Raw genomic sequence first — 15,148 nt, 5'->3', positions numbered from 1 at the left:
CTGCCTCCTGCTCGCAGACGCCTGAAGATTACGCTTCCTCATGGACGGGGCAGTGGAGGGCTGAGAACAGACACTACTGGTTTTGCTAAAGCACAGAAATAACAACTCGAGCCAGGCTGGTGGCTGGCTGAAGGTAGCCAAAGGTAGCCGAAGGTAGACTCTACCAGTACAGTCAAGGCCCATTTACTCTAAGCTGAGTTTGATTTCTCTTTCGAAACCACCTGAAGAAATCGGTCCTTTCAGCATGATATTAAACTATATGAAGTAAAGGCCATGGGATAACAGAATCAGAAGGAAAAAATCACAGGCCTACTAGGACCTATGAAATTTAAAATGCTTGAGAAATAACTATGTATGTGAGATTCCTACTCTGGGCGTGCGTGTGTGCGTGTGCAAGCACAACACAGTTAAAACAAGGTTTGACCATACACACTCAGAGACCTCGAACGACAATGTAAGTGACTTACATTTCCAACTGTTTCTGAATGAGGCATTTTAGTGAAATACCTTTTAACACACACACACACACACACACACACACACACACACACACAGTTAACAAGTATCTCAACAATATGGCCCTGAGAATAACGGAGAAAAGTTAGCATCCTGGGGCACCCCATGCAAAAAGAAACGGGCTTTGACTGTTTTCAATAATAGTAAATTTTTACAAGTTCTGCTGCATTCACTAATTAGCTTGCTGTAAATTACTGTTAAATTAATGAAGGAAAGAGGCCATCAGACCGCGGTGACTCACCAAAAGCTTCAGTGGCCTAGGACAGCAAACCATAGTTTGAGACTGTAAATGAGTTTGATTTCTGTGTGGCTTCATGTGGCTCGTCAAGGCTCTGAAACTGGAACCTACGGACAGCGGCCCCAGCCAGCCACCCCTGCTTTCAGCCAGAGCGGAGCCGATCAGTAATTCCTCTCCCTGCTGCCACCCCTCCTCTCCGGGAGCCCTTCCCCCGCTCCTGCCCACGGAGCACTCCTGACCACTTCTACTTCCGTGTTGTATGATTTGGATCAGTTTTTGCTCCAAAACACCCTTAAAAATTTGAATCTGCCTCAGGTTATCTTCTACCATTACAAACCACAATGCTTAGCCTGTGGTTTTATTGTATCCCCCTGGTTTCCCACGAAGACAAGGCTCTTATACCCATGATGAGCAAGGACACAGCTTTGAAATCAAAGTCAAAGTCAATTGGGGTTCAGAGCTGCCTCCTTCTCCTCGTGGGGTCAGGAGACTGGCACGTGCTCTCCCAACCTCTGCAGAGCTGCCCTCAAAGCAATCACAGGTCCTTCGATGTGAGCACCGCCAGATTCCCAGGGGACAGGAAAAGAGAAACAGACTCACTGCAAATGCTTTGGTGAAATGCCATCATGCGGAGAAATCTACAGACACAGCTTCATCTCCATTTCACACACACCCCTCATTTTGGGGACTGAGGCTGAGGTTCTCCTCAGAAACTGCCCTAGCTGCAGGGAGCAGAGTCTCATGGGTGGTACCCTCCCCAGGGATGGCCAGTGCCCATGGATGCAATGGATGGGTCAGTGACCCACAGCCTCAACTGGGATGTCCCTGAGGGGCAATGCTTCTTCAGAGCTCCCTTGAGGTTTCTATGCAACGGCATCGTGCCTCGCCTTATCTCTGCTCATCCCAGCTGCTCTCTCCCCTCCCTGGGTGGGGGTCGTTCCTGAGAACTAACCTCACTAAACCACCGTACACATGAGTCTCCCAAGCAGAGAGCCAGCTTCCTGGGGAACCTACCTGTAGCCACGTGGGATAAAATCTCAAAGCATTCACTTAATTGAGTATTTTACTTTCAGAAACAAACACAATAGAAGGACATCTTTAAATAATTTAATATTCTTTTAATTCCAAGAAATTGTGAAACAAATTTTATGCTTCCTGAGAAACTCACCTATTTAATTCATTCTGTGCCTTATACAATTATGTCTCATTGACATCATTTCCAGGAGAATGTTTTCTTTTAACTTGTTAGATACAGTGTCATAACTATTCATCTTTCTTAAAAAAATCATTAAAAAATCATTTTCCAAGCATTTAAATATTAAGGAAGTTTTTGGTAATATTTACAGGTGGGGTTTGAGGTTATTTTATAAGTCTCTTATTTTTTAAATGAAATAGAATCAGTAATTAATTTTTTTAGAAAGATTTATTTATTTATGTGAGAAAACGAGAGATGGAGACAGTGACAGCATGAGGGGAGGAGGGACAGAGCATGGGAGACTCAAGCTGGGAGCCCAACGTGGGGCCAGATCTCACGACCTTGAGATCATGCCCTGAGCCGACATCAGGCATCAGACATTTAACTACATCGTCCAAGTGCCCCTGGAATCAGTAATTTCATAAAGATTTTACTCATTATGCTTAAATGTTTTTCATTCTCCTCTGTCTGAACTTTTGTCATGAGGGTCACTGGTGCACCTTCAAAGGGCAGGGACTGAAGACAGAGCCTCCTCTCCTTCCCACCCAACAGCCACAAGCTTGCACCTAAGAATTTCCACAAGACGCACATGGTCCATCTCTCCTCTTCTTTCAGTGACTGAAGCTTTGCATTCCTGACAAATATACCCCAAAACCAGCCAAGGCCTTCGTCCGGTGAAACCCACTGTTGGGCACAATGAAGCCCCATAAATTAGCCTCATGGAGACGTTGACAATTCAAATGTGATGTTACATTACAAAGAACAGACAAACCGTCCAGTTTCCCTTTCCCTTTTCCTTGTTTTATGTGAAAATATGCACATTTCCATTTGTAAAAGAATTTCTGGAAGGTTGGATATGTTTGGAAGATACCTGGTGTATCTTTGTGTCTTTATAGGCGACTTCCACCGACAGTGCTTAGGGACTGAGAACGATAGGATACAGGATCAGAAATGTTCAGCCAATAAATCTTTCCCTTTCTCCAGATCACAAACTTCAGATGCATCTAAAATACAATGCAGTATCTGGGGCACCTGGTGGCTCAGTCAGCTGGGCATGCAACTCTTGATTTCCACTCAAGTCATGATCTCAGAGTCGTGGGATCGAGCCCTGTGTTGGGCTCTGCACTGGGCAAGATTCTCTCTCGCCCCTTGTCTCTCCCCACCCATCCCCACTCACACACTCTCTTTCTCTCTAAAAAAAAAAAAAAAAAAAAAAAAAAAAGAAAAGAAAGGAAAAGAAAAAAATGAAAAATAAATACAGTGCAGTACCTCAGTGTTCCTACAAAGACTCAACTGAATCCAGCGGTCACAAAGAAAATTTTCTCAAAGTGGAACATTAAGAAGGAAAGGTCAAACCACAAAGTCCTTCCTTGCTCCAGTTACGAGAGAAAGGTCAAGAAGCAAGGGATGCCACAGCCCAAGACAAGCCCAGACCACCAGCTGTCTGTTCATCCACACAGATTGGCCAAAGTCCCAACGGTAAGATGGCAGAGGGTCATTCCTCCATGACCTGATTCGGGATGGACAGTGAAAGTGGACAGGGATATTTACTGCTAAGTCAGTGGCACATACCCATCACCATGTAAAGAGTCAGAAATTTAAGTACCTCTGAGGATGACAGAGAAATTGTCACTGGATGTCACGACCCCAGAATGGGTTATGAGGTGAGACCTTGTTACAGCCGTCATTGTTCCCTGGTCTGCAAAGGCCTCACACACACAACGACCCTCGCGAGATTCGGAGCATAATTTGATGTTTCCCAACTCTGCAGAGCATGTGTGCTGGTGGACAGCACCACGATTCCACAAAAGGAATCCAGAGGACAGCAGCTTCCCACTACCCTCCCCGGCAGGCACCGAACTCTGTAGAGGGTAGAGCGAAACTATTGTCAGAATAATTTACAAACAAAGCTCACACTGAGGAGAAATAGAAAAGGAAAAAGGGAAACCTGCACCACATGTAAAAAGGCTACGAATCTACGAATCTACGAGAGGAACTTTGTCATGGAAAGAAAGCAACAGAGCCCTGCTTTATGCCTGTTGTCCTGCCATAATTATCAAGATCATCCCCTCCATTCACTAAAGTGTCCTGGTTTGGACAATAAATTATTTGGCCACCCTAACTGTAATAGGAAGGCACCCTAATCTGCCCTTATGGGAAAGCATGGCAACAAAAAGTCACTGGCCACATGGTGAGCGGGAACTTGCCACTGAACCTCCATCAGAAGAGCGGGCTAAGGAGGGTCTCGGAACATGGGGCACTGGCTGTCATGAATATGGCATACTGCTACCGAGCATGGACTGGATAAAGTGGATTTCTCTGTTAACACAATACACATTCCAGTCCCGATGGACGTCCATTAAGAAGATAATTAAAGAGACACTGGCATACACGATTCTTGGGACTGGATAAAACATCTCTGGCATTGACATCTTTGGGTCTCAAAGTTCCCACTCAATTTGAAACTGACCTGCACCCCTTTCCCCAGAGCAGAGCTGGGGAGTCCAATGGACCATACAGACGAGGGGCTCTGAACAAGGGATTCTTCCCCTGTGCATACAGCTTTGAACACAGCACATCGACTGAGAATCGGGCTGCATGTTCACTGGTCCTAGACCTGCCTCTCCTGCTTTTCCTTCACAACAAATAATTCTCATCTCCTTATTTAACATCAGTAAATTGGGGTGTTTTGGTTTTGTGTGTTTGCTGCAGCCTGGTGACAGCATTAACTGGGTTGTTTGGAAAGAGTATATTCCTTCTCTAGGAAAAAAGATGCAGTTATGTTGGTATAAAAAGGATCCGTTGGTTTGAATCAGTGCCTGGAATTGCTCTGTAGGAATCAAGTGGGTGTTTACAATGGAGTATGTACAAGTCATTCTGAATTTACACATTAGTTACAGATAATGTGCTGTGATTGCAAGATCTTACACTATTTTTGCTACTCAGTGCCAAATTTTAATTACAACCAAAAAATAGCAAACTGGTAACGAAGAACAGTCATTATACTCTCTCATGGGATGTTTAAACTTTGTAATTCCATTCATCTTAGAGACACGATTTGTTATTGGAAACTAAACTAACAAGACAGTTTTTCTGCACATCTTCACAATTTTATGAAAACATGTAAGAAAAGCCTATTATGCTTTTTTTTCCAACACATTGCCTCCAAATCTCTAGGGTCCTTTCATAGACCAAAGGCTGGAAACAACCAAAGGTTATTTCATTAAATTGACTATGCATATTAGGAAAGATTGATAGTTTGTACATAAGGAAAAAAATTTTTTAAAGATTTTTATTTATTTATTTGACAGAGAGAGATCACAAGTAGGCAGAGAGGCAAGCAGAGAGAAAGAGGGAAGCAGGCTCTTTGCCAAGCAAAGAGCCTGATGTGGGGCTCGATCCCAGGACCCTGAGATCATGACCTGAGCTGAAGGCAGAGGCTTAACCCACTGAGCCACCCAGGGGCCCCTGTACATAAGGAAAATTTAAAAATCACTGGCAAGATGATTCTTGGCAGCTGTAGGATATTTATCACACCTTTTATAATAGCAAAAAGATGGGTACCATCAAGTTGTTGCTCAACAGTAAAACGGGATGGCAGATTTAATATGTGAAACATGGTGTTGTACACATCAAAACCACATGGCAATAAAAATTAATTAACTTTACCTATAAATACTCACAGGGCTGGATCTCCAAAACTAATCTAGAACAACAGTGACAGCAATAACAATAAAAAGAACCCAGAAGAAGGCACACGGTAGTGCTCTATTTGTAAACTGAAAAGCAAGGGAACACAAAACACTACTGTGTGAAGTCACCTACATGGATATAGCTTCTAAAGAAAAGCAATACATTAAAAATTACAAACTTTCAGTTGTAAAATAAATAAGTCATAGGGATGCAACATACAGCATGGAGTTTACAGCTAATAATACCTTATTGTCTATTTAAAAGTTGCTAAGAAAGTAGACCTTAAAATTTTCATGACAAGAAAAATTATAACCATGTATGGTGGTGGATATTAATTAGTTATTGTGGGATTATTTCCTAATATATACAAACACTGAGTCATATGCTCACATCTGAAACTGACATGGTGTTACACATTGATTAAAACATAAAAAGGCGATACAAAGATTAGTAAAAAGGGGGGGCAGGGTAATACTTAACTGGGGGAGTGAGAATTTAGAGGAGTGAGGGAGACATTAAAAGCATTGTAGTGTTTAATTGTGTACATTAGGGGATTAGCCCACAAACACTCTTTCAAGAAACATGAGTAGTATTTTAAAATACATACATGAATTACATAGTGACTTCATATCACATCAACGTGTAAGTATTTATGGAAAGTACCTGTTCTCATGCAGCTGTGCATTGCACATTTGGAACATGCCCTATGCTCAAATATGAGAGAAGACTGTGTGGTTTTAGAATATATATATATATATATATATATATATATATATATATATATATATATATTAAACTTTTTAATACAAAATAACAAGCATTCCATTTTGCACCATTAAACAATACAGCAAGGATTTTTCTTCCTGTCCCTTTTAGTGCTTCAAAATCTTTTACATTTTAAGTTACAGCTCCCAGATAAATTCTTTATTTAGTTTTGAAGGAGTCGTTTCCTCTGCAGAGCTCTAAAATCCATCATAAGCATAAAGGTTTAAAAACCTGTCTGGGTCAGAAGTGCACCATATTTGGCAGGCGGGGAGAGTGAGCAATCCAATGTTCTAATGCTCCTGGCTCTACTCTATGCTCACAGCAATGCTTGTTTTAGGGGGTTTGAAAGATTAAACACCCTAATGCATGTTGTATGGGCTTACTATCAATTCTTAGGGAGGATTTTATACTTTCTTGTTGGGCTATCAAGTTATCTCCACCATGACCTCAAACTTATTTTGGAAAGAAACAACCATAAAATGCGAAATGGGAGTAAGAGCAAGGACGGCTTCCAGCCACGATTAGAAGGAAGTCTCACAACTGACAGGCCTAAGTTCTGGTGGCTCAGACTTTTCACATGGATGCCTCAGAACGGACATTTGTTACCCTCAGAAGCTCCCCCTCCCTGGCTACATGGATCCTGGACAGACTCGGTCAAAGTTCTACCAAACAAGCAAACCCGCCATCTCCCACAGTCGGGGTGATGGTCTGGTGTTGTCTTGGTAAAGTTCACCACGAGGTAGTGAGTGAGTGTCAGTAGCCATTACGTTCCTCTCTTGCTCTGGTGTAGGTAACGGTGTCCTTGTGCCTACACAGTGGGCAACAGGACCCTTCTTGAACATTTAGGGCAACAGAGCAGCTGGAGATCTTGGGGAAATGCAGATTGTGGCTCAGGAAGTCTGGGGAGTTATGTCTGCATCTGTGACAGGCTTGAAAGTGGTGCTGCCACGGGTGGCTCCTGGGCCACTCCAGAGGCCCTGGGCCCCTCAGGGAGGAGAGCGGCTGACAAAAAGAAGACCACACACGTGCAACAAGGAAACTGTTGCATAAAAACACCTGAAGGAAAAGTTCTAAGGTTATCTGGCCTCCCGAAAATACTCTACAGTGAAGCACAAAAGGTAAGACAGAGAGTGAGGACCCTCAGAGTGGCCTACACAGAGTCACCTGGAGAGCCCACTCCCTGGGCGTCAGAGCCAGAGAAAGCAGATCTTTAGGGATGGAGACAGGTCCTAGCATTCTGGAAGCTTTCCAGGTGACTGCAGTGAAACAAATGCTAAGTTCAAAACCAATCTTAGCAAATGCACATCAAAACAAGGCCCCACATAGACTTCCATTTTAGGCCATAATTTACCGTCTTTGTCCAGGGCGCCTGGGTGGCACAGCAGGTTAAGCACCCTATTCTTGGTTTTGGATCAGCTCATGATCTCAGGGTCATGAGATTGAGCCCCATGTCAGGCTCCACACTCAATGGGGAATCTGCTTGGGATTCTCTCTCCCTCTCCCTCTGTCACTCCCACTCATGCTCTCTCTCTAAAATAAGTAAATAAATCCTTAAGAAAAATTTACTGCCTTTGCTCAACATTTTCATTGACTAAACTGAAAGAGAAACCTCACTCTTCACTATTAACCTTCATTTAAAATTGCCGGTTGTCTCAGAAGGCAGGACCTGGAAAGACAAGGATGGTTTGATTGCCAGCACTGCCAGTTCCTTTCACTTACCACCCAAATAATAGGTGTCCCCTGAATCAATCTGCCCATGCAGGAAGTGAGCCACAGAGGCTGCCTCACCGTCCACCATCACACTCAGGTGATTTTCTTTCAACGAGACGGACACTGAATGCCACTGCCCATCACTTAATCCGGCACCTGGAAGTAAACAAAATTGGGTAAGAAATTCCTAAAAACCCTATAGATGCAGCTACTTGAAAACAATACAATCACGATCTTAGACATACTACCAAACTTCACCTGAAGTTTGAACTCACCTGAAACCCCCCAGGTTATTTAGCGGGCTGGGCAATGGAGACCAACCACAGAGGACAGCTGGGCCTCTCAGAGAGAAAGGGAGAGGCTTGGGACAGATGTGGACTTGGGGGTTTCTTAACAGATGATGAGATCACGTGGTATCCTGGTCATGTTTCTCTAGGAGGAATGGGTTACCTGTGGAGTGAGGCTCACTGAGTAAATGTGTGGTTCCAGAGGGTCCTTGCCTCTGACCGCCCCCAGTCATAGATTGGCCAGTCACATTCTAACACAAATTATATTCTAGCAAAAATTACTGTGGTCAGTTAAGAGTATTAAGACATATGTGCACATGGCAATGTCTGTGTTTCACTTTATCATTGCTCAGTTAAATCAGAAAAGTATGGGGAGAAAAAAAGAGAAAAGAAAGAAAGCTGAATTGAAAGGGGAAAGAAGAATCAAGAGTGGACAGTCTAAACATTCTGCCTTGGACAGCACAATCTTAGTTTCTCCCAGTGCTAGGACTTTAACAGACTAACACAACAGGATCCTGAACAAGCTTGAAATGATAAAATATCTTAGTCCCCTGGCACAGGGCATACTTCCCCCTCTTCTAGTTTGTTAATATTTTAGGATGTTGAGAAGGAGAAGATTTTCCAAAATTGTTGTTATAAAAATAAAATCTTGTCTCTACTTTCACGTATTATTACTATATATAACCTTGGTAGACTATTTAGAAAAATATATCATATATGTTGATGTAACTCTTTAGAAAAAATGTATCAGCAACTTAAGTATTACTAAAACATGAAAATTCATTGAACAAAATGTAAAGTTTAGAAAGCATCACATTAAAGTGTGTGTGTGTGTGTGTGTGTGTGTGTGTGTGTGTGTGTGTGTATACTCAATCACTGTCTAAAAATGGACAAAAACCAGTAGGTAATATTTTTAAATGTTAACATTAACTTTGGATGAGGGAATTGTGTTTGCCTTCATGCCCATATTCCACTCACCAAATCGAGTCATTCGTTCAAAGGCAAGGGTCTCCTCCCCTCCACGGGGAGGCCATGGCCACTGTCACAGCCCCAGAGACACCTGCTGCTCTGAAGGAGCACAGTGAATAATTGGAATCTTTAGAAATTGTCTTGCCCAACAGGGAAACAGGTCGTAAACAAACACTTCAGCTCATTGAAAAAAAACAAAGTGATAGACTCTTGATTTCTTTGATGTCATGCCCAAGCTCACACATGAGCCTGCCTGACTCTAATTTGATCATCTCGGGGAACTGTCCTGATAGATTAGCCTATACCTCTTGCAAATGAGAAAGGTCTGACTGCTTAGAGCTCTCTAAGTTTGGAAATCAACCTGCAAGGGTCAGAAGTTATTTTCTAGCTCATGGGGTATCAGCCCCAAAGAAAATACAGCCATGTTTCTGGTGGAAAGTTAACCAGGCATATTTAATTTAGTATCAGAGTTTGGCCCAAGGAACCCAATCAACTCCATAAATCCATGTCCCTCCAGTGCTCGTTAATATGTCAACGATACTGCAATTAAAAATGAAAATACAGCTTTTTTTTTGTCTTGGCTTCATTTCTCATCAGTGATGTTGACATGGATTCAAGACCCATATGCATGGGAAATATGTTTCTGGCCTGACCCCGAAGGTCATAGATCCTACTGTAAAAATCATGATGCCTCTGCTCCTCTCAGACTGTGAAATAGGAGCAATGGTAGTTCCCAGCACTCCCTTTCAGGGACTTTAGCTCTTTGCCGTGTATACACATTACTCACTTTCTGTGTCACATTTGTGAATCCAAAACTGTTGTAAAGAACCCACATGGGATAGGTTCATGAGCAATGATGAGAAAGCCAACAACAGAATATGGAGGACTGCGGTTAGATACTCAAGACCTATATTATGAAACTGGTCCTGAAGGAAATCCTCCAGCCCTGGAGCTGAAGGAATCCACAAACAAGAACCTGGGAGTGTCCCTTCCACTCTTATCATTCGGTATTTATTTTAAAGTTTACCTAACATTATCTGTCAGGACAGAACCACATCCATTTAAAATCTGATGTTAATGGGGCACCTGGGTGGCTCAGTGGGTTAAGCCTCTGCCTTCGGCTCAGGTCGATTTCAGGGTCCTGGGATCGAGCCCCACCTCAGGCTCTCTGTTCAGCGGTAAGCCTGCTTCCCCCTCTCTCTGCCTACTTGTGATCTCTTTCTGCCAAATAAATAAATAAAATCTTTAAAAAAATAAAATAAAATCTGATGTTAAAATTCCCTCCTGTCCTCTCCCTCCCCCCTCCACTTACCCATCTGTCTAGGACATAGAGGTTTTTTCCTGGTAGAACTTGCAGAAAACACTTCAGAATATCTCCTTGAATGGATAATAGATACCATTTACCTCTATAATAAAAGACTGTTTTTAATAAAATTTGGCATTCTCATTTAAAAGTGAAATGCCTGCTCTTATGATGATTCTGTTTCTCCCCATCATAATTCTCAGCGTTTGTGTTTCTTTTGTATGTCTTCTAACCTCCCTACTTCTGACGGAAGGACGGCCTGTCTCCCAGGCAGCACTACAGTCAAAGGATGGATGGAGAAGGGAGGGGCGGGGGTGTTTTGATTTGTGCTACTGGGAACACGATGCTCATTCTCCCACCCACCTCCCAGCTCCACAAAAGCTTCAGTCTGGGGGGCCAGTGATGGTCTCGGGACTAGTTCTGGAATAATGAGAACTAAAGGTTTTGGAGTGACTGCTGACTAGCAGGCTCTGGGCTCATGGTCTGTAGGCTCAACATCATTGTTTCTACCATCGGTCACACTAGTGTCACTCCAATGATGAGGACCCGAGGCTTGGGGAGAACATGGGTGGCGCTTTTCGAGCCCATCAGCCCTAGCAGCACAGAGGTGGTTCTGGAAATGGGCCTGGGAGGCAAGCCCTCTCACGCACCCCTCCCACCAGCTTGTCTCAAATCTTTCCTGATTGCAGAGAACACTGCCCTGGGCAGTCAACTCCCTTTGGGAAAGGGTGGACTGTGTCTTTTCCTACAGAAAGGGAACCCACATTCCCCTTCCCCCCACTGACCTTCTGTTCCCACCACGCTCCACTGGCCCAGCTCCACAAGCACATGGACACTAGATTGTACACTCTGGACCTTTTTAGATCCCTTCACAATCACAGTGAGGTAACTATTTGGAAAAAGGACCCAAAAGCTGGAAGCAGGATTAACAGTGACTGGGTGTCCTTTCCTGGCATTCAGCGTGATTATGTCTCACTCAGCCTTTAAACTTTGGTTCTTGGTTTGGTAGGTGCTTTCACACTTCATCCAAGGTTTGGAGTGAAAACCAGTCGCCATCTGTCTCCTCTTCCTCGCTTTCTGTGCTTCACAGACACCACGCCTTTCTTCAGCTGAAGGCTGGTGGCCCGCTGCCCGGACTGCGTCTCTCGGGGACATTTTTCCAACAGCATCTGCTCATTCTGTGTCTGTGTCACGATCCTTCAGACTTTTTTTTTTTTTAATCACTGTGACATTTGTGATGCTTATCTGTGATCAGTGATTACAACTCGCTGAAGGCTCACGTGACACCATTTCTTAGCAATAGTGTATTTTTTTAATTAAGGCACGTATATTGTTTTTCCAGACATAAAATTCCTGCACATTTAAAAGACCATGGTATACTGTAGACATAACTTTTATATGTGTGGGGAAGCCAAAAGAAAAAAAAATCAATTTTGTTCACTTTGTTGCAATATTTGTTGTACTGGGGTGGTCTGGAACCAGACCTGAGTATCTTGGAGGCAGGCCTGTATTTCAAAGGTTAAAAAAAAAAAAATCACCCCTCAAATGCTTCTTTATTTTTTCTTTTTAAAGATTTTATTTATTTATTTGACAGAGACCACAAGTAGGCAGAGAGGCAGGCAGAAAGAGGGGGAAGTGGACTCCCTGCTGAGCAGAAAGCCCTATGTGGGGCTCGATCTCAGGACCTTGGGACAACGACCAGAACTGAAGGCAGAGGCTTCAACCCACTGAGCCACCCAGGTGCCCCACCCCTCAGATGCTTCTTTAAAAAGCAGCAAGAAAAATGCACCAAAAATTAACGCATTGCCCAGTGAAAGCTTAAAAAATCAATTCAATAAAATATTTCTGTATCTCAGTGCCAGCCTTCAAAAAAAGTTAAATAACTAATCCCAGTGTGTTGGAAGGGAGAACGGTGTGTACTCATGTGAAGCAACAGCAAAACACCATCTCTTCATTAATAAGGCATGCAGCTTGTAAATCTACACAAACCAAGAGTGAAGCAATTTCCAAAATCTGACTTGGTTGTGCTCATCTGCTGAGGTCCACAACGGAACTCCCTATGCCAGTGGTCAGATTTTTTCTTTTATTTATAAAGAGAAACAAAGAGCTACGTTTCATTCCTGGCTTTCAATCCTGATCTGGTAATCTGGGTCAGGCAAGGTGCTCCTTCCATAGTCAACACTCGTGGAATGATACCTACCTGGCTTTACATTTTCACCAGCACTCTAACGCAAAACAGTCCCCAGACTCTGAGGATAACACAACCCCGGAAGGGAGTTTAGAAACGTGGGTCCTTCTTGGAAGCCAAGCAGAACATTCACCCACAGTTATAAGAAGCCTTATCCAAAACAGGGATTCCCGAAGGAACAGAAAATCCGGGAAAAATCGTAACTTCAAATATTATGACTGGTGTGTGTATAAACTCAAAAGACGGTATAAGGAACCTCTTTTCTCAGGACTCCGACTTAGGATACTGTTCTCCAGTGTTTCAAGCAGACTGCCAACTCCCCACCATCAGTTGATAACAAGGTTATTTTTTAAACTTTTTGAGAGGTATGTGTGATCTGCAGCTAACTTCAGCTCACACTGACTCACACACCAACAGCCTGGAGGTACCTAGTTCAAAGGTAAAAGAACTCTAGTTCCCTCTAGAAGGATTATGAGTGTCTTACTGATTCAGTCACTCATTTAGTGCAGAGGTGACAGAAGGACTGTGCAGTCACAGCAAACGCCTATTACCTGCTGTGACGTCCCTCGCTGGATGTCCGGGCTGGGAGAGACTCAGCCTGAGTTTTCCATCATTAAGAACGAGGATGAGAGCCGCTGGCCTGTGTTGGAATTGAGTGGTCAGCAGCAGCCCTGCCCTGTTCCACGTTCGGAATTGGAAAGCAACCGACACCTTGCCCTCTCCGATGGTGCCCGGCAGAGCCAAGTAACTCCTGGAGCTCAGAAAAGTCACGGGCATAATTTGTGGGTGTGAGCATGAGAAGGACACATTTCCCTGTGAATACAGTGGAAAAGGATTTAGGAAGGGGCAGAAGGGATGCTTTCATGAACAACGAGCTTTCCAAGAGGTGCAGTTTCCTATCAACCTTCCAGCAAGCAAGGACTTAAGAACTAGGCTTCCCCATCCAGCTGCAATCCAGATTTACCTGATAGGTCCCTCAAACTGTGACACTGCCCTGGCTGGGCAAACTTCCTTCTGAGACTTTTAGGGCAGTTCTGTCTCCTCCATTTCTGGGCATTGGCAAAGGAATCTCGAGACACGACTTTCCCAGGCCTTGTGCTGGGTGCAGGACACAACAGAGGAGACAGATTTCTTATACCTCGAGGCGCTGGCTGTTTACATGCGGCATGAAGCCCAGCACCATGGAGAGCGGCTCTCGGAACTTTTCTGCACTCCCCTTGGTTGTGTAAATGCTTACACACCCGTTACTCAGGGGACATGAACATCTGGCTCAGGTAGGCTGTGAGCTTCAGCCCGTCTGAGGCAGGGGTGTGGCCGGCCTGAGTGGGCTGCCTGCCCCTTAGAGGCTCCCATGGGCCTTGTCAATCAGCACACTCTCCCCAGCCTTACCTCTGACCTGCCAGCTGCCTGTTGCTTTTATTTCATTCTATTTTACTAAAAAACACACCTTTGGGCTTTACATTATATCTACTGCTCCAGGAGCAAACTTACCTTTAATCATAGTGTTTGGGAAGAAGGAACTTAAGTTCTTAAAAGAACTCCAATTAAGTAGGGCACCTGGGGGGCTCAGTGGGTTAAGCCTCTGCCTTCACCTCAGGTCATGATCTCGGGTTCCTGGGATCAAGGACTCAGTAGGGAGTCTGCTTCTCCCTCTCCCTCTGTCTCTCCCCCGGCATGTGCTCTCTCTCTTAAGTAAATAAATTCTTTAAAAAAATTTAGATAAATTTTCATAAATTCCAGAGGAATATGTGCCCAAACATTGCCCTTCCTCTCCAAAATATATACCATAAAAGCACTGTAATCAAGTCAATATGGCATTGGTATGGGGTAAACACAGCAGCAGAGCCCAGTGACTGACCCACAGAAAGATCTGAGACCACGGGTACAGCCAGTACATGGTGAGAGGTAAGATTCAAGCCTGTGAGAGGAGGTTGGGTCTGGTCACTAAACAGCTCAGGCACGAATGGGTACCCACGAGACCTAAAATAACTACTGATTTGCACAAAGAGTAAAGCCCAGACAGTCAAAGACTTAATTTTTTTTCAACTTTAAAGTAAATAAATAAATGAAACCACCTTAAAACTTTTTACAGGAAAATCCTTGAGACTGTATCTAGAGCCTAGGGTTTCAGAAGTATTTCAAAGCAAGACCAAATACTACAAAGCTATTAAAAAAATACATTGAGACATTGGCTACATACCAATAAAGGCATTTATATACTCAACATGGCCCATAACATTTAATATAAAAGATATGATATATGATATATAATTATAACATGATC

General features: G+C 43.6%; 1 protein-coding gene across 1 annotated transcript in view; it reads right to left on the bottom strand.

Moving 5' to 3' along the window:
• The window catches only part of LOC125084687 (contactin-associated protein-like 3), a 158,984-nt gene that overhangs the window by 76,869 nt on the left and 66,967 nt on the right, over window positions 1-15,148 (bottom strand). The window contains exons 8-9 of the mRNA XM_047702357.1: window positions 13,416-13,677; window positions 8,127-8,273 (exon numbers count right to left, since the gene is read on the bottom strand). Of these exons, the coding sequence (XP_047558313.1) occupies window positions 8,127-8,273; window positions 13,416-13,677 (409 nt within the window). The remainder of the gene's footprint in view (window positions 1-8,126; window positions 8,274-13,415; window positions 13,678-15,148) is intronic.

This window comes from Lutra lutra, chromosome 14 (assembly GCF_902655055.1).
Source record: "Lutra lutra chromosome 14, mLutLut1.2, whole genome shotgun sequence".
Classification (NCBI taxonomy): Eukaryota; Metazoa; Chordata; class Mammalia; order Carnivora; family Mustelidae; genus Lutra; species Lutra lutra.
This window is presented reverse-complemented; position numbering and strand designations above follow the sequence as displayed.